Source organism: Onychostruthus taczanowskii, unplaced genomic scaffold (genome assembly GCF_017590055.1).
Source record: "Onychostruthus taczanowskii isolate IOZ18803 unplaced genomic scaffold, ASM1759005v1 scaffold184, whole genome shotgun sequence".
NCBI classification, from domain to species: Eukaryota; Metazoa; Chordata; class Aves; order Passeriformes; family Passeridae; genus Onychostruthus; species Onychostruthus taczanowskii.
Window position 1 is genome coordinate 763,437 of NW_024499062.1, and position 21,356 is coordinate 784,792.

Consider the following 21,356-nt stretch of genomic DNA (forward strand, 5'->3'; position numbering starts at 1 on the left):
CCGAGCGATCGATCCAGGCTGGAGCAATAGAGCGCCGAGAGCGGGGGCGAGGGGACATTCCCGGGGACATTCCCGGGGCCACTCACGGGGACATTCCCGGGGACTTCCGCGGGGGCGCCGGCGCCCCTCGAGCCCTCCGCGAAGTTCCGGAGGCCTTGCGGGGGTTGCGCGAGGGTCATGAGCGGCCCCGCGGCGCGAGCGGAACGTTGGTGCGCGAGCGGAACGTTGGTGCGGGCCCGCGTTTCCCGGGCCCTGACGGGAGGGTGGGACCAAAATGGCGGCGCCCAGCGCCGGGGGAGCGGCGGCGGCGGCGGCCGGGGAGAACCGAGGGCGGCCGCCCCCCGTCACCCCCCGGCAGATCCGCGACCTCATCGACGGCGGCATCGCCACCGAGGGGCCCGGACCCGGCGGGTGAGGGCCAGCGGCGGGGGGGATCGCCGGCACCGGGCTGGAGTCGGGGGGAGGCCCGGCCGTGTGAGGGGAGGGGGAGCGCTGGGGGCTCGGGAGGGAATCGGGGACCCCTCGGTGTTATTTGGGGTCTGCGGGGGAGTCGGGCTCGGCGGGAGGGGACTGGGAGTTGTTATTGGGGAGGGATAACGGGAATGGAGAGCGGGGAATGAGCTGGGAGCGCCGGGAAGCGGGCTGCTGGGGGCGGGGGGCACTGGGGGGACTGAGGGGCACTGGGAGTGCTGGAGAGACTCGGGGGGCACTGGGAATACTGGAAGGGAGCAGTGGAAACAGGATTGGGACACTAGGAGGGTACTGGGGGGGGGTACTGGGGGCACTGGGAGGGTCCTGGGGGCATTGGGAGGGTACAGAGGGTACTGGGAGGGGACTGGGGGCACTGGGAGGGTGCTGGGAGGATGTTGGGGGCACTGGGAAGTTACTGGGAGGGTACTGGGGGCACTGGGAGGGCACTGGGGTTACTGGGAGGGTACTGGGGGCACTGGGAGGGCACTGGGGTTACTGGGAGGGCACTGGGGTTACTGGGAGGGTACTGGGGGCACTGGGAGGGCACTGGGGTTACTGGGAGGGTACTGAGGGTACTGGGAGCACTGGGAGGGCACTGGGGTTACTGGGAGGACATTTGGGTTACTGGGGGGCACCGGGAGCAGTGGGGGCTGAGCTTTGGGGGTGTCTCAGGGGCTCCCTTGTCCCAACCATCCCTGAGCTTTGGCTCAAGATTCTTCAGGCGTTGGGAGGAGGCCAGAGGCAGCCGTGGGGGCAGAATTCCAGGCACGGATTTTGGGAATTCTTACAAAATTACAAAAATATAATCTTGGGAACACGCCAGACTTCCCTGCTCAGCCTGGCCTTGCTGGGCCCAGGGGACAAACCCCTGCTCCCTCCTTGTCCCAAATGCCAGCTGTCACTGGGGATGCAGTCCAGGCACCCTTGGAATTTTATTTGTTCGTTGTTTTATCAGGAATTAATTGCAAGTTGGGAATGGGGAGCCCTGGAGAAGATCCTTGTCAGGACAAGAGGGATGGGGGGGGTTAGGAAGTGCTCTGTGCTTTGGTGTTAATCCTGATCCTAGAATCCAGCATTTTCCCAAAATCCTGCCCTTTGCTAAAATTTGGTCTCTCCCTAAAATCCAAGCTTTTACCAGATCCAACCTTTTCCTAAACACTGTTCTTTCCCAAAATCCAGTCTCTCTCTAAAATCTAGCCTTTTCCTAAATCCAACCTTTTCCTAAAATTCCAACATTTTCCCAAAATCCAGTCTCTCTCTAAAATCCAGCCTTTTCCTAAACCCTGTCCTGTGGTGAAATCCAGTCTCTCCCTAAAATCCAACCTTTTCCTGAAATCCAGCCTTTTCCTAAATCCAGCCTTTTCCTAAAATCCAGCATTTTCCCCAAATCCTGCCTTTTGCTGAAATCTGGTCTCTCCCCAAAATCCAGCATTTTCCCAAAATCCTGCCCTTTGCTAAAATTTGGTCTCTCCCTAAAATCCAAGCTTTTACCAGATCCAACCTTTTCCTAAACACTGTTCTTTGCTGAAATCCAGTCTATCCCTAAAATCCAGCCTTTTCCTAAATCCAACCTTTTCCTAAACCCAGTCTCTCCCTAAAATCCAGCCTTTTCTTAAATCCAGGTTTTTCCTAAATCCAGGTTTTTCCTAAAATCCAACTTTTCCCAAACCCAGCCTTTTCCCAAACCCAGCCTTTCCCAAATCCAGCCTTTCCCAGGAGTTTTCCTTGCTGACTTTTCCTTTCAGGAAGGACACGTCGGACTGCTCGGAGCAAGCCAATGGACCTTCCCAAATGGAAGCTCTTTCCTTGGAATCTGCCAGCAGGGAAGCCTATTTCAGCAGAGTGGAAACATTCACCATATCCTTTGGGATGCTGGAAATTCCAGCTTGGGAATTGTGGGGGAAGAGCCAAAGGGATCATTGATCCAATTCCTGTCCCGAAATTCCACCCTGTCCCTGAGAGTTGTCCAAAGGCTCCTGGAGCTTTGGAGCTGTCCCTGGGGAATGCTCAGTGCCCCAGCACCCTCTAGGGAAGAGCCTTTTCCTAAAATCCAGCCTTTTCCTAAATCCATTCTTTCCCTAAAATCTCACCTTTCCCTGAAATCCTGCCTTTCAGTAAAATCCAGCCTTTGCCTAAATCAAATCATTTCCTAAAATCCCACCTTGTCCTCAAATCCTGCCTATTCCTCAAATCTTGCCTTTTCCTAAAATCCTGACTTTTCCTCAAATCCAGCCTCTTCCTCAAATCCCATCTTTTCCTAAAATCCAGCCTCTTCCTAAAATCCCACCTCTTCCTGAAGTCCAACCTTTTCCTAAAATCCAGCCTCTTTCTAAAATCCAGCCATTTCCTAAAATCCCACCTCTTCCTGAAATCCAGCCTTTTCCTAAAGTGCCACCATTTCCTAAAATCCAGCCTTTTGCAAAATCCAGCCTTTTCCTATAATCCAAGCTTTTCCTATAATCCAAACTTTTCCTAAATCCCACCTTTTCCTATAATCCAACCTTTTTGTAAGATCCAGCCTTTTCCCATAATCCAAGCTTTTCCTATAATCCAAGCTTTTCCTAAATCCAAGTTTTTCCTAAATCCCACCTTTTCCTATAATCCAAGCTTTTCCTATAATCCAATCTTTTCCTATAATCCAGGCTTTTCCTATAATCCAACCTTTTTGTAAAATCCAGCCTTTTCCTATAATCCAAGATTTTCCTAAATCCCACCTTTTCCTATAATCCCACCTTTTCCTATAATCCCACCTTTTCCTATAATCCAATCTTTCTGTAAGATCCAGCCTTTTCCTATAATCCAAGCTTTTCCTAAATCCAGCCCTTTCATGAAATCCCACCTTTTCCTATAATCCCATCTTTTCCTAAATCCAGCCCTTTCCTGAAATCCCACCTTCTCCCCAAATCCAGCCTTTTCCCAAATCCCGCCTGTCCCTAACCTCCCCCAGCACAGCTCCTGCCCTTCCCTGCTCCCTGTGCTTCCCGTGCTGATGAAGCCGCAGCCCGCCCCCAGCTCTCCCTGCCCGGGAGCGTCCCCCCCAGCCCGCGAATCCCGGGAATTGTGCCCGTGAATCCCGGGAACTGTGCCTCTGTCTCCTTGACGGGCTCACCCCCTGCGCTGGGCGGGCAAGCCGGCGGCGCTGTCGCCGCTGGTGTGCGCGCGCTTCGGCTGGCTGAGCGTGGAGTGCGACGTGCTGCGCTGCTCCAGCTGCCAGGCCTGCCTGTGCGCCAGCCTGCAGCTCGCCCTCGACCTCAGCAGCTGTGAGTGGGGCCCAGCAGCTCGGCCTGGGGGGCTTTTGGGGGGCTGGGGGGGGATCTCGGGGTGCGGCGGCCGGAAAGCAGCTCGGGGGGTGTTTAGTTGGGATGGGGTAATCGATCGTGATTGGTGTTGGGGAGTTCCAGCTGGGAGAGGTCCTGGAGTCGTCAGGAGTTTGGGTTGGGAGGGGTGTTAAAGCTCCTCGTGTTCCGTCCTGGTGTCCAGGGAATGGTGGTTCCAGGGAATGGTGGTCCCAGGGAATGGTGGTTCTAAGGAGTGGTGGTCCCAGGGAATGGTGGTCCCAGGGAATGGTGGTTCTAAGGAGTGGTGGTCCCAGGGAATGGTGGTTCCAGGGAGTGGTGGTTCCAAGGAATGGTGGTTCTTAGGAGTGGTGGTTCCAGGGAATAGTGGTCCCAGGGAATGGTGGTCCCAGGGAATGGTGGTCCCAGGGAATGATGGTTCTAAGGAGTGCTGGTCCCAGGGAATGGTGGTTCTAAGGAGTGGTGATCTCAGGGAATGGTGGTCCCAGGGAATGGTGGTCCCAGGGAATGGTGGTTCCAAGGAATGGTGATCTCAGGGAATGCTGGTTCCAGGGAATGGTGATCTCAGGGAATGGTGGTTCTAAGGAGTGGTGGTCCCAGAGAATGCTGTTTCCAAGGAATGGGGGTCTCAGGAAATGCTGGTTCCAATGAATGGTGATCTCAGGGAATGCTGGTTCCAGGGAATGGTGATCTCAGGGAATGGTGGTTCCAAGGAATGGTGATCTCAGGGAATGCTGGTTCCAAGGAATGCTGGTTCCAGGGAATGGTGATCTCAGGAAATGCTGGTTCCAATGAATGGTGATCTCAGGGAATGCTGGTTCCAGGGAATGGTGATCTCAGGGAATGGTGGTTCCAAGGAATGGTGATCTCAGGGAATGCTGGTTCCAAGGAATGCTGGTTCCAGGGAATGGTGATCTCAGGAAATGCTGGTTCCAAGGAATGGTGGTCCCAGGGAATGGTGATCTCAGGGAATAATGGTTCCAGGGAAAGGTGGTTCTGAGGAATGGTGGTCCCAGGGAATGGTGGTCCCAGGGAATGGTGATTCCAAGGAATGATGGTTCCAAGGAATGGTGATCTCAGGGAATGCTGGTTCCAAGGAATGGTGGTTCCAAGGAATGGTCAGGGAATGGTGGTTCTAAGGAGTGGTGGTCCCAGGGAATGGTGGTTCCAGGGAATGGTGGTCCCAGGGAATGGTGGTTCTAAGGAGTGGTGGTTCCAGGGAATGGTGGCCCCAGGGAATGGTGGTTCTAAGGAGTGGTGGTTCTAAGGAGTGGTGATCTCAGGGAATGCTGGTCCCAGGGAATGGTGGTCCCAGGGAATGGTGGTTCTAAGGAGTGGTGGTTCCAGGGAATGGTGGTTCTAAGGAATGGTGGTCCCAGGGAATGGTGGTTCTTAGGAGTGGTGGTCCCAGGGAATGGTGGTTCCAGGGAATGGTGGTTCCAAGGAATGGTGATCTCAGGGAATAATGGTTCCAGGGAAAGGTGGTTCTGAGGAATGGTGGTCCCAGGGAATGGTGATTCCAAGGAATGATGGTTCCAAGGAATGGGGATCTCAGGGAATAATGGTTCCAGGGAAAGGTGGTTCTGAGGAATGGTGGTTCTGAGGAATTATATTTTCAGGGAATGATGATCTCAGGGAGTGATGGTCCCAGGGACTGATGATTCCAAGGAATTACGTTTTCAGGGAATGATGATCTCAGGGAATGATGGTTCTGAGGAATTATGGTTTCAGGGAATGATTGTCCCAGGGAATGATGATCGTAAGGAATGATGGTTGCAAGGAATTGTGGTTTCAGGAATGATGGTTCCGAGGAATGATGGTCCCAGGGAATGATGATCGTAAGGAATGATGGTTGCAAGGAATTGTGGTTTCAGGAATGATGGTTCCGAGGAATGATGGTTCTGAGGAATTATGGTTTCAGGGAATGATTGTCCCAGGGAATGATGATCGTAAGGAATGATGGTTGCAAGGAATTGTGGTTTCAGGAATGATGGTGCCAGGAATGATGGTTCCAAGGAATGATGGTCCCAGGGAATGATGGAATTCTCACTATAAAAAAATGCCTTTTTTTATCCTGGGATAAAACCTCTCCCAGCACACCCTGTCCCCCCTGCTCCTTGTTCTCTCTGTGGAAAGCAGACCCTCCATCCTCTCTGCACCCATCCTTTAAGGACTGGAAAACTCCAAACCTCAAATCAGATCAAGGGAATTATCCAAAAACATCTGAAACACTTCCAGGCTTGGGGCACTGATCACCTCTTGGAATATTCCAGAGTTGGATTGTGTTGGTAGAGAAATAGTTCCTCATGTTGAGCCTGAGCCTCCCCTGGTGCAGCTTTGAGCCATTCCCATGCTGGAATTCCTTGCCACAGGATTCCAGGGAGAAGAGCTCAGCACTTCCCTCCTCCAGAAGGTGCAGAGCTCACCCCTCATCCTCCTTTTCTCCAAACAATCCCAAGGCTCTCAGCCTCTTCCCAGGTTTTCCAGCCATTTCTCCAGCCTCGTTGCCCTATGGATGCATTTAAGGATTTGAAAATCCTTTAAAAATTATCTTTTTCTTTTTTTTTTTTTTTTTTTTTTTTTTCACAATTCCTGGATCTGCTTCCTTTATGCTCCACTGAATTTTTCCAATGTGGAAAAATTGTTTGGTGGTTGCTGCTCACCAAAGCCATTCAGGCAGAAATTACATTGTGAGATTTAATTAATGAACTCCTTATTATCCCACAAGGCAGTGTCATCCCCACTTCTCCATTTTCCTGGCTGCAGTTCCCCTGGAAGTGGACAGGGAGCACATTCCTGTTGCCTGCCAGGGGCTGCCATGTGGGAATACTGAGCCTTTCCTTTTGGGTCACTCAATATCAACATTCCCTATTTATTCAGATTATCTCTGTTAAATAAACCTTGGCCTAATTATTCCACTGGAAATCATGGGTTAGAAAAATCTAAAATAATCAAACATTGGGAAGAAGGCATCGAAAAACAAATTGAAAAAGAAATTATTTGTAGGTGAAATTAAATGTCAGATCTTTTTTTTTTTTTTTTTTCTTTTTTTTTGGGAAGTTTGATTTCCAGACATGGCTGGGATTTGGCTCCTTCAGCCAGGGTGGAGGGATCAGCTCAGCAAGGGATTGGCAGCATCCCAGGAGGAAAAACTGGCAGGATCCAGCAGGTTTTGTGCCCGTGGTTGGCTTGGGCTGGTTTTCCACAGGCTGCCCTGCTCCTGTGCTGGGGAAAGGGAGGGATTTTGGCAGTGGGCAGGTGGAACTGCTGAGGTGACATTTGCTCTTCCAGGGCTGCCTGAGGGAGCCTGGAATTCCTCTTAGTGGGAAAAGGGGGAAAGTCTGATGTTGGAATCCTGGATGCTGAGAATTTTGAGCTTTCTGTGCTGAAAGGCACATGAAGTTTTAAAATCTCAGCACTCAGGATTCCAGCAATGTGAGGTGAAGCTCCAGGCTGTGCAGGCTCCAGCCTCAGGCAGAATCCTGGGAAATCCTGGGAAAGCATCCCAGGGAAACTCTGCCACCACCTGGCTTGGCTTTCCTGGCCCTTCCCTGGCTGTGCAGGGAAGTATCCCTGAGTTTTTCCCTGCAGACAAAGAACGCTGTGAGGAGCTCAGGAAGGCCCTGAGCACTGCCCACGAGAAGTTCTGCTTCTGGCCAGACAGCCCCTGCCCAGGTGGGTGCCTCAGATTCCTGCAATATTCCCATTTTTTTTTCCCCTTTCCATTGTTGTTCCTGCCATCACACTCTCCTTTTCCCTGTGGGAATGATGGAATACAACAGGAAAGCAACATCCCTGAGCAGCCTCAGCAAATGAAAGCCCCAGGGCTGTATCCAGCTTTTCCTGACCTTTGGGTGCCTCTGGAGCAGTTAAAATGCTTTTGGGTTGTGCCTGGGAGGGAGGCTGGGTGTCATGGAATGCTCAGAGAGGGATAGATCCTGTCTGCTGCTTGGGAATGCTGTGAAGGGAAAAGGCTGTGCTGAGCTTTTCCTTTAAAAGCCAGGAAAATAATCATGGAATTGTTGGGGTTGGAAGGGACCTCAGAGCCCCTCCAGTGGCAGGGACACCTCCCACTGTCCCAGGCTGCTCCAAACCCCATCCAGCCTGGCCTTGGACACTGCAGGGATGCAGGGGCAGCCCCAGCTGCTCTGGCAATTCCAGCCCAGCCAGGAATTCCTCATTCCCAATATCCCACCTAAACTTTTCCTCCTTCAGCTTAATGTCACTCCCTCTTACCCCATCACTGCATTTACAAGGAGCCCCTGGCTGGGCTGGTGCTCTCCCTTTCCCTGTGGGATGAGGAGGGGTTGGGAATGCTGAGCAGAGCTCTTGCCCTCCCCAGATCGCTTTGCCAGGCTGCTGGTGGACGAGCCCAGAGTCCTTCTCCAGGACTTCCTGGATCGCTTCCAGAGCCTGTGTCAGCTGGAGCTGCAGCTGCCCTCCCTCAAACCAGAAGACCTGAAAAACATGGTGAGTTCCCTCCTGCTCCCAAAATCTGCAGCATTCCAGGCTCCAGGGATGAGCCTGAGCCCACCCAAAATCAGGAATTTCAGCCTGTGTTTGTAGGTGGGATCTGCTCCCCCTGGACGTTCCCCATGTGGTGGTTCCACCATGGAAACGTGTCAAGAGGAGGTGTAGGAGGGATCTGCTCCCACCTTGGTTTTTTTCCCCTGGACGTTCCCCATGTGGTGGTTCCACCATGGAAACGTGTCAAGAGGAGTTTGGAATGGCTCATCAGCTGGGAAGTGTGTCTGCTTCCCACTCTGGACCTTTCCCAGTGTCCATGCTGCTCTGTGGGGCCTGGGAGAGGGGATTTGGGATCCCACAGACTCCTTTGGGAGCTCTCCCTGGCAGCTCCAGCACTCCATGAGAAGGGGCAGCCCACGGATCCCTCCTTTAGCTGGGATGTCTGGAGACAGGAATTTGGGATACCAGGGGCTGCCACCCTGAACCTGAGGTGTGGGCAGAGACCTGGGAAGGTGAAGGAGCCTGAGGAGGCTCCACAAGCAGGAAAAGCCAGGAACAAGTGTGGAATTGTCACCCTGCAGGAACATGTCGTGGCCCTGCTCTGCTGCAGCCAAGTCTGGCTGGTTGGACACTCCTTTGCCAGGGAACAGATGGCTCTGGGCAGCCAGGAGCTGTGTGGGATCTGGGGAATCTTCATCCATTCAGCACAAGCACAGGGGTGTTTAGGGCTGGCTGGGCTCAGAAAGCACCGGAAACTCCCGAAGGCACGGCAGGAATGGGAGCTGCTCCTCTGCTCTGGGAGCAGATGATGCCTGGGCAGATTTCATGGAATGGGGAGTCAGGGGCAGGGAGGATGGCTCTGAGTGGCTTCTCCCTGTTAACCAGAGCTGGGAGTGCTGGCCAGTGCAATTCCAGGGGGTGCCAAAGGGATTGTTCTCCACGTGGGATGTGATTTAGGAGTAAAACCATTTATCCCTGTGCTCCGCAGTCCCTGACAGAGGAAAGGATCACTCGGCTCCTGCAGCTCATCGGGGAGGAGCTGGAGCACAAAGGAACAGAGGGAGAGAAGCCTCCTGGGAAGTTTTCCACGGAAATCCTGCAGGTGCAGGTTCCTGCCTGTGTCCTGGCGCTGTGTGGCTGGACCTGCAGGTGGGCAGGGCTGCAGGGCTGGGCCTGGAATGTCCCTCACGCTCTGGGCTGGCCGTGGAAGCTCTTGGAGGCTGGAGGGATGTGGAATGTTCCTCCTGTGGAATGTTCAGTATCCCTTTTTTCACTCTTTTCCCTCTTTTTCACCATGCTTCTGCCTACCTGATTTTATTTTCCCATTTTCCCTCTTTTTCACCCCTTCCCTGTTTCCTTTGTTGTCACTATTTTCCCTCTTTTTCACTAGGATCCTGCTTCCCTTATTTAGCCATTTTCCCACTTTTCCACTACATTCCCACTTCCCTTATTTTGCCACTTTTTTCCCTCTTTTCCCCCTCTGTCCCTCTTTTTCACCCCTTCCCCGTTTTCTTTGTTGTCACTATTTTCCTATTTTCCCTCTTTTTCACTAGGATCCTGCTTCCCTTATTTAGCCATTTTCCCACTTTTCCACTACATTCCCACTTCCCTTATTTTGCCACTTTTTTCCCTCTTTTCCCCCTCTGTTCCTGCTTCCTGGCAAAGCAAAACACAACTGATCCAGTTTTAATCAACATCATAAATGGGATTCAATGGACTTATGTCCCTGACTTTTCCAAGCCCAGGCTTATCCCTGGCCACCTCTCCTGACTTTCCCCAACCCTGGAAATGTCCAAGGCCAGGTTGGACGGGGCTTGGAGCAACCTGGGGTAGTGGGAGGTGTCCTTGCCCATGAGGGGTTGGAATGAGATGAGCTTTAAGATCCCTTTCAACCCATCCTGTGATCCAGTGAGGATCCCCTGAGGGCCCCATGAGGATTCCATGATGATTCCCATGAGGATCTCATAAGGATTCCATGAGGATTCCATGAGGATCCCATGAGGATTCCATGAGAATCCCATGAGGATCTCATAAGGACCCCATGATGATTCCCATGATGATTCCCATGAGGATCTCATGAGGATCTCATAAGGATCCCATGAGGGTCCCATGATGATTCCCATGAGGATCCCATGAGGGTCTCATGATGATTCCCGTGAGGGTTCCATGAAGGTCCCATGAGGATTCCATGACTTGGCTCTGTCCCTGCAGTGCTGCCTCGGGCTCCATGAACCTCTCGGTGATCACCTGCTCCCGCTGCATGAGGAAGGTGGGGCTGTGGGGCTTCCACCAGCTGGAATCTGCTGCAGCTCCAGAGCTGGATTCCTGTGGCTCCAGCAGCACCACCCCGGCTGCTCCCGAGCGCTTCCCGCCCGTCCCCACGTCCCCACGCAGGATGCTGACACGGAGCCAGGACCCAGGATCCGAGCAGGTACACCCTGGGGTGTCTGGGCAGGGCAGGGACACTTGGCCAGCTCCCGGCGCTCCAGATCCCTCATCCATATGTCCAATGGCCATTCCTCATCCCTCTCTGGGCAGGGACACTTGGCCAGCTCCCGGAGCTCCAGATCCCTCATCCACATGTCCAATGGACATCCCTCATCCCTTTCTGGGCAGGGACATTTGGCCAGCTCCAGGTGCTTCAGATCCCTCATCCACATGTGTCCAGTGACATCCCTCATCTCCCTCTGGGCAGGGACACTTGGCCAGCTCCAAGAGCTCCAGATCCTTCATCCGCGTGGTACAGTGGACATTCCTCATCCCTCTCTGGGCAGGGACACTTGGCCAGCTCCAGGTGCTCCAGATCCCTCATCCACATGTGTCCAATGGACATCCCTCATCCCTTTCTGGGCAAGGCAGGGACACTTGGCCAGCTCCAGGAGCTCCAGATCCTTCATCCATATGTCCAATGGACATTCCTCATCCCTCTCTGGGCAGGGACACTTGGCCAGCTCCAGGTGCTCCAGATCCCTCATCCACATCCAGTGGACACATCCATGTGGTGGGAAGGGCTCCTGTGGGGTGGCTGAGGAGGACTGGAGCAGGACAAGGCCCCCTTGGTGAGCCGAGGAGCTCCATGATCCCGTTTTTGCTCCCAGCAGCACGAGAAGAGCCCATCCCCAGCCGTGGCCCGCCCACGGGGCTGGGATTCTCCCAGCTCCATGGACAGGGGCGAGTTGGATGTGAGCAGCCCCGCTCTGAGGAGCCGCCCCGTGACCCGGAGCATGGGACAGGGGGACACCATGGAAGTGCCATCCAGTCCCGTGCGCAGGGCCAAGCGGGCACGGCTCTGCTCCTCCAGCAGCTCGGTGAGTGATCCACGCAGGGTGCTCCTGATCCAGGGGTTTGTGTTGTCCCTGGAGCCTGCTCAGGGCTGGGGTTTGGGCACAAAGAAGGTCTCTAAAGCATCCCGTTGTTGTGTCCCTTCTCTGTCACCTCCTTGCTTCCAGGACACTTCCTTGAGGAGCTTCTTTCACCCCAGCTCTCAGCACCGTGATTGGTGTCCCTGGGTCAGCACTGGGGAGGCAGAGGAATCCCTGGAGGATGCTGCATCCCAGACAGAGAAGGAGCCTGGGAAGGCCGAGCCAGGCTGGGAAGTGGTGCTGAAGAGGCTCCTTGGCATCCAAAAATGTGACACAGTGCCCGAAACAGAGCCAGTGGTGAGCATGGGGCGTCCCAGCTTGTCCAGGCAGCAAAAATTTGGGATGGGTGGGCTTTGTTTGGGATCAGTCCCAGCCAGGTGACAAGGACCAAGCTGCAGAGCGTGAGCCCTGGCATTCCCACAGCCAGGCTCCATCCAAGGCTGGGCTGGGCTGGAGCTGCTCGAGGGCTGCTATAAATAACAGTGCTGCCCAAGATCCGGTTTCATTCCGTGTCCCCAGAGCTCCTCTCTGCAGCCATCCCAACTCCTGTCTCCAGCCTCTTGGGGTGCCAGCTTTGCTGAGGCCACAGCTCCCACCCCATGTGGCTGTGGGGCAGCTGCTGCCTCCCTGGATCTCATTATCCACTTGGATTCCTCCTGCCAGCTCCTTCCTGCCTCGCTTGGAGCTCAGGGGAGCGATGGAGCATTCCCCCTTCAGCATTTGTCCTGGGCCTTTCCTGTGATTTGTGTCCCCAGCAGGTCCCTTCTAGTGGAAGGTGACCCTGCCCACAGCAGGGGGTTGGAACTGGGTCATCTTTAAGGTCCCTTCCAACCCAAACCATTCCATGAGTCCGTGACTCTGCCATGTGCCAGGAAAGCTCCAGATGGTCCAGCAGGACCAGTCACAAGTCAGAGGCACCAGACCCAGCTGGAGCAGGGGATGGTTGGAGCCCCTTCGTGCTTTTTGGAGCCCCTTCCTGCTTCTTGGTGTCCCTTCCTGCTTTTTGGGTTCCCTTCCTGCTTTTTGGGATCCTTTCCTGCTTTTTGGGGTCCCTTCCTGCTTTTTGGTGTCCCTTCCTGCTTTTTGGGGTCCCTTCCTGCTTTTTGGGGTCCCTTCCTGCTTTTTGGGGTCCCTTCCTGCTTTTTGGGATCCTTTCCTGCTTTTTGGTGTCCCTTCCTGCTTTTTGGGTTCCCTTCCTGCTTTGTGGGGTCCCTTCCTGCTTTTTGGGATCCTTTCCTGCTTTTTGGGTTCCCTTCCTGCTTTTTGGGATCCTTTCCTGCTTTTTGGGATCCTTTCCTTCTTTTTGGGGTCCCTTCCTGCTTTTTGGGTTCCTTTCCTGCTTTTTGGGATCCCTTCCTGCTTTTTGGCTTCCCTTCCTGCTTTTTGGGGTCTCTTCCTGCTTTTTGGGATCCTTTCCTGCTTTTTGGTGTCCCTTCCTGCCTTTTGGGGTCTTTTCCTGCTTTTTGGGGTCCTTTCTGGGGACCTTTCCTGCTTCTTGCTTGCAGTCTCCTTGTTCTCCCCTCCTGGCAAATTGGGATCACGAAAATCAAGCACAAACTGCAGTCCTGGCAGCCAGCTGGGATATTTTGGATGTTTTTTCCCTGCAGTTTCTCCTGCTGCCCTTTGCCGGCGGCAGCTGCCCTTCCTGCTCCGGCGCCTTGACCCGTCCCTGCTGCTTTGTTCCCATCTTTTCCCAGAGCCTCTCGGAGAAATCCTGCAAGGTGTTCCGCATTTTCCGGCAGTGGGAGAGCATGAATTCCTCCTGAGCACGTGGAGAGCAGCACGGGGCAGGGGGAGAGCCCCAGAGCTCCGTGCCGCGGGCAGGGCACCGGGGGGAGCTCCCTGCCCCTTCCCTGGCACCGGGGGGAGCTCCCTGCCCCTTCCCTGGCACCGGGGGAGCTCCCTGCCCCTTCCCTGGCACCGGGGGAGCTCCCTGCCCCTTCCCTGGCACCGGGGGGAGCTCCCTGCCCCTTCCCTGGCACCGGGGCAGCTCCCTGCCCCTTCCCTGGCTGCTGCCTTGCCGAAGCCTTCACAAACTGCTGCTGTGTCCCTCCCTGGGGGCTGCCACTGGAGCTGGGATGAGCTGTTGGGCCCGTGGGGTGACAAAGGGGACGCTGTCACCTCCCCGGCACAGCGCACGGAAGTGACGCCAGGTGGGAATAAACATTTCATTTTTGTTGTTTTTTTCTTTTTTCTTGCTTTTTCCTTCCTGCTGCCGTGGTGCTTTTGGGTAGGAGGAGCTCTGGACCTGGTGTGGCTCCCCATATCCCTCAGGATTCTTGTCCATATGGGATCCATGTCCTGATGCCTCCCTGTTTCCCACTCCACGTTTTGTTGCCTCCTTTGCCTGTTGTGAGCATTTTTCCATTGCCTCAATCCCTGTCCCGCTGCTGATGGCCAGTTTGGGGTGACAAATCCCCCTGGTTGGAGGGTGGCATTCCCAAAACCTGGGAAGAGGTGAGTTTCCATGGCTTGGGCTGCTGGGAAGGGAGTGGTGTCATCTCCATCCTCGAGGATATTGGGAAGGGCTGGGATTCCACAGACACCCTGGCACAGTTGGATCTCCTCCCTCCAGGTCTGTGGTGTGGGTGGAGGCACAGGGATTTGTCATTCCTTTATTTTTTTGGAGGAAAGGATCTCCTGCCTCCATTTCCCCAGCCCCAGCTCCGAGGTTTCGCCTGTCTCATGCCCTTGGATGGATTTTGGGATTCTGGCTGCCCTGTGCCTGGCAATGCAGTGGCTGCCTTGGTCAGGGCTGATCCTGGCTCTCCCTGAACCCCAAAACTTGGGGGTGCACCTGCCCACCTCGGGGCTTCTCCTGGGATCCACTCTTTTGGGATGCCAGGGGAAGCAGCAGGGCCTGAATTTGGGTGGATTCCCTTCTTTCCCTAATTACAGGGCTGCTGCACCCATGGCCCTGCTGCACTGGGAGTTGGGGTGGAAATGAGGATCCCCCCCAATCCAGAGGGATGAGGATGGGCTGGGAAGTGCCTGGGATGACCATGGAAGAGCCCCTTTTCCAGCTGCCTGGACTACAGATCCCCCATCCCCAGCAGCCCCCTTGCTTTCCCCATCTCCCTGGAACTCTGCTTTGCCCTTTCCAGTGGTTTCCAGCTGTTCCCTTTGGCTCCCTCTCTTCCCTACATTCCCTGTCCATGGATTCTCCTGGTTCCCCCCATCTCTGATCAGGGAACCACCCCACAAATCATGGGATGCACCCAGTGCAGGGAGGATGATATTCCCATTCCGTGTGGGAATGCCCAGCCACAGCCCCTCCATCCCGATTTCCAGACCCAGGATTGCTCAGAGGATCCCCAAAATTCCCTCAGCACCCACATTCCAAGGTTTGGGTGCTGTAAGAGTGGCCTTGAGGTATTCCAAAGATGAACGGGGTGCTGTTGTAGTTATCCTGATGTTCCAGGATATCAGGATATCCTGGAATAATTCCTGGTGTTTCAAAACTGGTGTTTCACAGATGGAATAGAAGCATTCCAAGGAACTGCTGTAAAATCCTTGTTTTTCCCTGTGCATTTCTCCCAGCTGCTTGGAACCAGTCAGGGAATATTGTGGCCAGGGAAATACAGGCTCCTCTAGCCCAAGTTTTCCACCAGAACCCTGTTCCCCTGCCAAATTCCCCCCTGGAATGTGGGGTGTGGATTTGGGTCCCCTCATGTGCTGTCACCTCCCGCCCCAGCCAAACTCTGGGCATGTTGGGGCATTAAACGGAGGAGCTTTTTTTGGGATTCTTTGGCTGTGTCTCCTCCCCACAGGGGGAGGAAGCAGCGGGGCAGATTGATGGGATGATGCCGGGGTCGGGAATGCGGGGTGGGGAGGTTCCACACTGGAATCCCATCAGCTTGGGAGACACCCATTAGTGCTGTCATCATCCGCCTGGGTAAACTGAGGCACCGGGAAATGCTTTGCCGGTGTCCCAGCGGAAATCCGGAGCGGTGACTCCTGCTCCGGGGCCTGGCCAGCTGCCACATTCCCGCCTGGATTGAGCGGGATTGCCGCGAGCAAACCCCATATTCTGTGGGGTGCTGCCCTGAGCCCGGTGGGGACAGGAAACAGGGGAATAAAGGGGTGTCAGAATGCATGGGGAACAAGGGAGATGCTGGGAATAGGGGGAGCCATGGGGAATTGTGGAAAAACTGTGGAAACGGGGGAGCCGTGGGGAATTGCAAGGCCCTGACATAGGTGCGCCCCGTATTTTATGAGGCGGCTCCCTGGCCGCGGTGGGAACGGGCAGAATGGAAATGGGGGAATGAGAGGAGTGTCAGGATCCGTGGGGAACGGGGAGGACGCAGGGAATACGGGGAGCCGTGGGGAATCGCGGGAAACGTTGGAAAGGGAGGAACTGGAGCTAGCGGGGCCTCGAACCCGCGGCCCAGCCATCTCTCCTCCGCCTCCCCCCCCTAGAACTACAACTCCCGGCGTGCCTCGGGGCCGGCGGAGCGTTGAGGGCGCGGCCAATGGTAGAGCCGCGGGGCGGTGACGTCACCGCGGGTGACGTCAGGGGTCCAGAGAGAGGCTGGGGCAGAGGCGGCCGGAGCGGCTGAGGGAGCGCGAGCGGCGCGGGGGGGGCCCTGTCGGCGACAGCGGCGACAGCGACGACAGCGGCGGCGACAGCGACAGCGGCGGGTTCCAGCGCCTCGCGGCCCGGCGTTTCCCCGCTCCCCTCGGCGCCGGGTGGCCCCGGCCCGCGGCGGCGGCGCTGACAGCCCGCCCGGAGCCCCGGGGGCGGCCGCGGCCACCATGTCGTCCCCCAGCCCGGGCAAGAGGCGGATGGACACCGACGTGGTCAAGCTGTATCCTTGCCGTGCCCCCTCCCCGGGCCCGCGGGGGATTCCTGCCCCCCACCGCCACGGCCGGGCCTGCAGAGGGGTGGGAGGGCGGGGGGCACCGGGGGCCCCCGCCGGGGTCGCCCCCCAAACCCCCCCATTCGCAGCCCCGCGGCCTCTCCCCGGAGCTGGGGGTCGGGTCTGCCCTCCCCCTCTCACCAGGGGAGGCCTAACCCCCCCTTCCGCCGTATTTTGGGGGGTTTAGCCCCCTGTGTGGCTCGACAGGCGGCCCTGGGGGTGTCTCTGCAGACCCCCCTCGGTGATGCCCCCCCAATCTGGGTGCCCCGCACCCCCCCTTGCCTGCCCTGGGGAGGGCGAGGAAGGGGAGAGCAGTTCCAGCAGCCACAGCCCAAAGAAAGGCTTTTGTGGGGTTTATTATTATTATTTATTTCCCCCATTTCACCCTGCAGTTCATGAAGCTTCTGGTGCTGGCTTAGGGATTTGATTTTTTGGGGAGGACGGGGGGGGGGTCCCTCGGGGTCTGGCTCAGCAGACCCAGGGGTGGGTGAAGGGCATCAGGGCCCGAGCCCGTCTCCCAAGAGGTTTATGTAACCCTCCAGGTTCGGTTAGGCTTTATTACTTTTTATTTTTCCCCTTCTTCCTACATAGATCTGTTTATATTTTTCCTCCTTGTTTTTATTCCTGGCCCTTTACGGGGCGGCGAATCCCTTTTTCTCTCTGTCTGGAGAGTGGGTGGCGTTGAAAAACACCCTTGGGAATTCGGTTCTGGGATTGTTTTATTAATAGTTTTTGTTTACAAGGAAAGGGTAGCAATGACAAGAGTGGATGAAATGTTTCTCGGATCTGTCTCCTGAACGTGCCCGACCTCCCTGAGCAGGACTCGGGGCTGCTGGCTCTGCCCCGCTGCTGTCGAGGGGGTCGAGAAACGGGTCTGATTTAGTTCCCAGAGAGAGATAAACAAACTTATCTGGATTTGGTGGTGTTTTTTTGGAAAGGGGTGGGGGAGGGAGGAGCAGCAGCAGCGGCGCTCCTGTTTGTGGCTTATCGAAGGAAACTTGTCTGACGTTCGCGCAGCGCCTTTCTCCCCACAAAGCTGCTCTCGGTGTGTTTTTCGCCCTGTTTTTAAGCAAATAGGAAATGAGTCCTGATGGTGCTCGAATCGGAGCTATTTTTATCCGGGGGTTTAAAGTTACACACATGTCAGACTCCGCCAATTGCGATCGATGCTGAATCGCACCGGGAGGAGGGTCGGGAATTCCAGCTGTTCAGCCAGGGGGGAAAACCTTTCTTAGGGATACCCTGGAAAGAGCTCTGGGCCGGAGAGGGGCCGAGGCCCAACTGATCGGCTGCTGCTCTGTTTCCCTTTCCCCTCCCCCTCTCTTTTCCTTTTTTTTTTCCCCTTTTTTGTTCGGTTCCTTGCCGGCTTCTCCAGCGATCGCAGCATTTTGGAGGACAAAGAGCAGGTTTTCCTGCGAAGTGTGCTTTTGCTGTGTGTTTCTAGGAGCTGGGTAGGTAGAAAGCCCCGAATGGCTGGGATTCCTCTCGGTGCTGAGCAGTTTGTGCCCTGCCCTTTCTGCCCCCTGACAAAGGAACCCCGATGGCTTTTCCAAACGCAAAGCTCTCGTTGTCGGCTCTGCTTTCCTTGTTTTCCATGGGGTGAGGGTTAGAGCAGTCGGTCTCCTGCGGACAACAAACTTAGGAAGTTGGATGTGTCAGATGACTCCTCAGCACTCCTCCCTCCCTCCCTCGCTCCCTCCCTCCCCAGCCTTTTTTGTTTGTCTGCCTGACTCGCCCGGGGTGAGCAGCTCACTAGGCCCCGGCTCCCGAGACGCTTCCCTGGGGAATCTCCCCCTCTGGAAGCTGATCTGAAATCAGGGTCTCCTTTGAGACGCATCGAGGTGGTGGCCAGAGAAGGGACTGGTCTGAAGGAATGTGCTCGAGGGCATCTCCTCCTGGGGCTTTCAGGGTTTTGTTGCCGTGGATGGTTTTTGTTTGGGGTTTTTTTTTTTACCCTCCCTTTTTGCTGCCATTTTCATTACAGTTTCCCTTTTCATCCCCTTTCCACGTCTCCAACAGTGAATAATAGTGTGAATTTATGGCCTGCCAAGGGCTACCTTTCCCAGTGGGGAGGGGGCACGGAGCAGGGTGAATAACACTCCTGCCTCCTCCTGCTCTGACAGGTTTAGGAGCCGAGAGAGGTCTTTTTACGATCCCTATTTTCAATCCTGCCACGTCCGTGTCCTTTTGTGGATGCCTCTTTGTGAGGAGGGAAGGGGGAGAGGTGGCTGCTCTCCGTGGGGCTGCAGGAAGGGCAGAGCTCTGTGTGGAACCGATGTTTAATCATCTCCTGGACCAGGATGTGCTCGAACTCCCCGTCACTCATTGTCTCCCTCCAGACCGGGTTCGTGGTGCTGAGGCTGGGCAAAGAGAGCCAGAATCCCTGCTCCCCTTTTTGGGGGGCTCCAGCCAGAGTTTCCTGGGTAACCCCTTCAGAGCAGGGGTTTTGCAGGAAGGCTCGTGCTCCCCAAAACACCTCCTGACCCGCTCACCGGTGGCTTGGAAGCGTAGTGTTCTCTCACTGGGAAGCCCCTGGGCTCCAGGCCAGGCCTCTCCAGGTAGCTCCCACCCTGGGGACAGCAGAACAGGGTCTCCCCTTTCTCCCCTTTGTGGTTCCCCCTACGTTTGGGGCGAGTGCCAGCCTGGGAGCCGTGTTTGCAGGGAAAAGGCCTCGAGCTCTCGCAACTCCGCGGATTGGCTGCTCTGTTACTACCCGGAAACCGGGCCCGGGGCGGAGCGAGGCTGCAGCTGAAGGGGTGCCCCTGCCAGGGTGTTCACACCCATGGGGGGGACCCACCCCGGCACCCCCGTCCCCCCCAAACCCCGCGGGGTGTTCCCGTTCCAGCCCCGGGGTTTATTGTTCCGCGGCGCTGGCGGCTTCCCCTTGGCCGGGAGTTTATTTAGTGCTGATTTATTTTCCTCCTTTTGTGGAGAAACTGGCCGGCTTGTAGTCCCCGAGCTCTATTTTTAAGCGTCAGAGCTGGAAAAGGGAAGTGTCACCCTGTTTTGTGCCTGAAAGGAATTAGAAATAGTGGCCAGCTTTGTTTGAATGTCCCTGTGCTGCCCAGCTTGCAGAGCCGGGGCTTTGGGAGCGTAACTCGCGGAGCGTTGCGCTCCCTGCTAATTTTAGGCTCGTCCCGAGTCAAGGAGAATAAAGGTACAAAGCTCCTTAGTTTACCTGCGGAGCGTTTTGTAATCTCCAAACTCCCCCCCACCCGTGTTTGCTCCGTGGAGGCAAAGGGTAGCACAGAGTTTACATTTGGGATAAATTCCTTTTTCTGGTCATTATAGGCTTCCACCGCACTTATCATGCCACTTGAACACCTTCCAAGAGCGGCGTTGAGCAATCGCGGGGTCACGTGCCTTTGTTCTCTTTGGCCTGTCCCCAGGGAAGAGCGTGTGCACTGGAATGTCTTGTTTTGGTAGGCTTTGGTGGGGCTTTGTTGTTCTGTTGGGGTTTTTTTTTTTTCTTCTAAAAGGACGGATATTTCTGGAAACTTTGAATGTAAATTTTCAAACGGCACGCCACGCTTGTTTCCGCTCCGCTTTCTGGGGCTCTGTTTTAATGAGGTCTCTGGGGATGAGGGGAATGGTGTGGTGATGCTTCAAAATGCACAAAGACGTGGCAGCAGCCCCTTCCCAGAACTGGGGGAGCCCCCCTTTTTCCCAGCAGTGCTGTCACAGGTGGTGGTTTATAAATCAAATCAGGTAAATGTGGCTTGGGAGGTGGTGCCTGTCTTCAGGAGAACTCGAAATCCATAAATCCCTGCCTAAACCAAACCAACTGGAGGAAAATAAATAATCTTTGTTGCCTAAATGACAACTTCCAAGGGTATCATCTTGCTGCTTTTAGAGCAGAATTTGGAGTCTTTGCTGGTGGCTGGATGTTTTTTTTTTCCCTGAGAAATTGGCTGGAGCTGCCAGTTCACTCTCCCTTTGTTGCTTTGTCAGTTGGATTGGGGAGGATTTGGGAGCTGGGGCTCCTCGAGCAGGCCTGAAAGCCAAGTGCACTTGTTTAATCATGGAATTGCCACAACCATGGAGTTCAAACTGGGAAATATGGATTTGGTTAGGGCTGCTTGGAGCAGAGTGCCTGTTGGAGCCTGACATCCCAGCCCTGCTTAAAATAATAAAAAATGGGGGTAGTTTTAATTATTTCCCCTTCTCATTCCCTAGACTCAGAGCAGAGTTTTTGGAATACTGTGTAGTCTGGCTGGAGGATGCTTCCCAGATTCCCACTTCAGAAGTGGCATTAGGGCACTAAATGCTGATGAAACAAATTCTAGAGGCCTTTTCTTTGTTGTAACAGTTTAAAAAACCCCAAAAGTGAACACGGGATTTCAGGAAAACAAACATTCCCTGTAAAATGGTCTCCTTGCTCTCCCCTGGGTCCAGGAGGTTGTGCCAGCTGCTTTTCCTGGCTTTCCTAGGGAAGCTGTGCTTGGGTGTGTAGCAGGGGATTGTTTTTAGGTGGCACCACGACTATTTTGCAGTCCTGCTGAGTTTTTGGAAACATCTCCCGGCGTGACTCCCACGTGCTCTCATTTCTCAGCAGCAGGAGCTGAGCTCCCAGTCCTGCAGACCCTGCCAGGTCCCAATATTTTGGATGAAGCAGGAGATGCCCCTCCACGAGGCCCTGCATTGTTTCATTTGCCAGGGGAAAATTACATTTCATCTTCACAGGAGTGTTCTGTCCTGGTTCTGCTCATCGTCGTGTGCTGGCATTAAATGATGATTGGCTTTTTTTAATGTTTTGGGGGTTTTTAAATTAATTTCTCCTTCAAACTCACTCTTAATTCCTATCCTGCCCTGTTCCTGAGGAGCAGACAGCCTGGAAGCTGAGGGAGTAAATCCTGGAGTGCCTCCTTGGGAGCTCTCAGCTGGATCACTGCAGGAGATCA

General features: G+C 54.9%; 2 protein-coding genes across 4 annotated transcripts in view; both read left to right on the forward strand.

The window, feature by feature from the left end:
• The first annotated feature begins 34 nt into the window (after window positions 1-34).
• ZC3HC1 (zinc finger C3HC-type containing 1) lies at window positions 35-13,561 on the forward strand. Of its 3 annotated transcripts, XM_041401093.1 has the most exons (11): window positions 35-411; window positions 2,217-2,328; window positions 3,581-3,731; window positions 7,359-7,442; window positions 8,110-8,237; window positions 9,223-9,383; window positions 10,446-10,665; window positions 11,333-11,542; window positions 11,684-11,893; window positions 13,294-13,400; window positions 13,432-13,462. In XM_041401093.1, exons 1-10 carry the CDS (start codon window positions 275-277, stop codon window positions 13,360-13,362), a joined length of 1,482 nt encoding a protein of 493 aa, XP_041257027.1. In that variant the 5' UTR covers window positions 35-274; the 3' UTR covers window positions 13,363-13,400; window positions 13,432-13,462. The 3 variants fall into 3 exon arrangements, with proteins under 3 accessions (XP_041257027.1, XP_041257026.1, XP_041257028.1); XM_041401092.1 differs by having other exon boundaries at window positions 13,294-13,561; XM_041401094.1 differs by having other exon boundaries at window positions 11,336-11,542; window positions 13,294-13,561.
• Window positions 13,562-16,116: 2,555 nt separating this feature from the next.
• Window positions 16,117-21,356, forward strand: part of UBE2H (ubiquitin conjugating enzyme E2 H) — a 47,880-nt gene continuing 42,640 nt past the window's right edge. Inside the window, exon 1 of the mRNA XM_041401065.1 lies at window positions 16,117-16,404. Coding sequence (XP_041256999.1) covers window positions 16,352-16,404 — 53 coding nt within the window. The 5' untranslated portion in view covers window positions 16,117-16,351. The remainder of the gene's footprint in view (window positions 16,405-21,356) is intronic.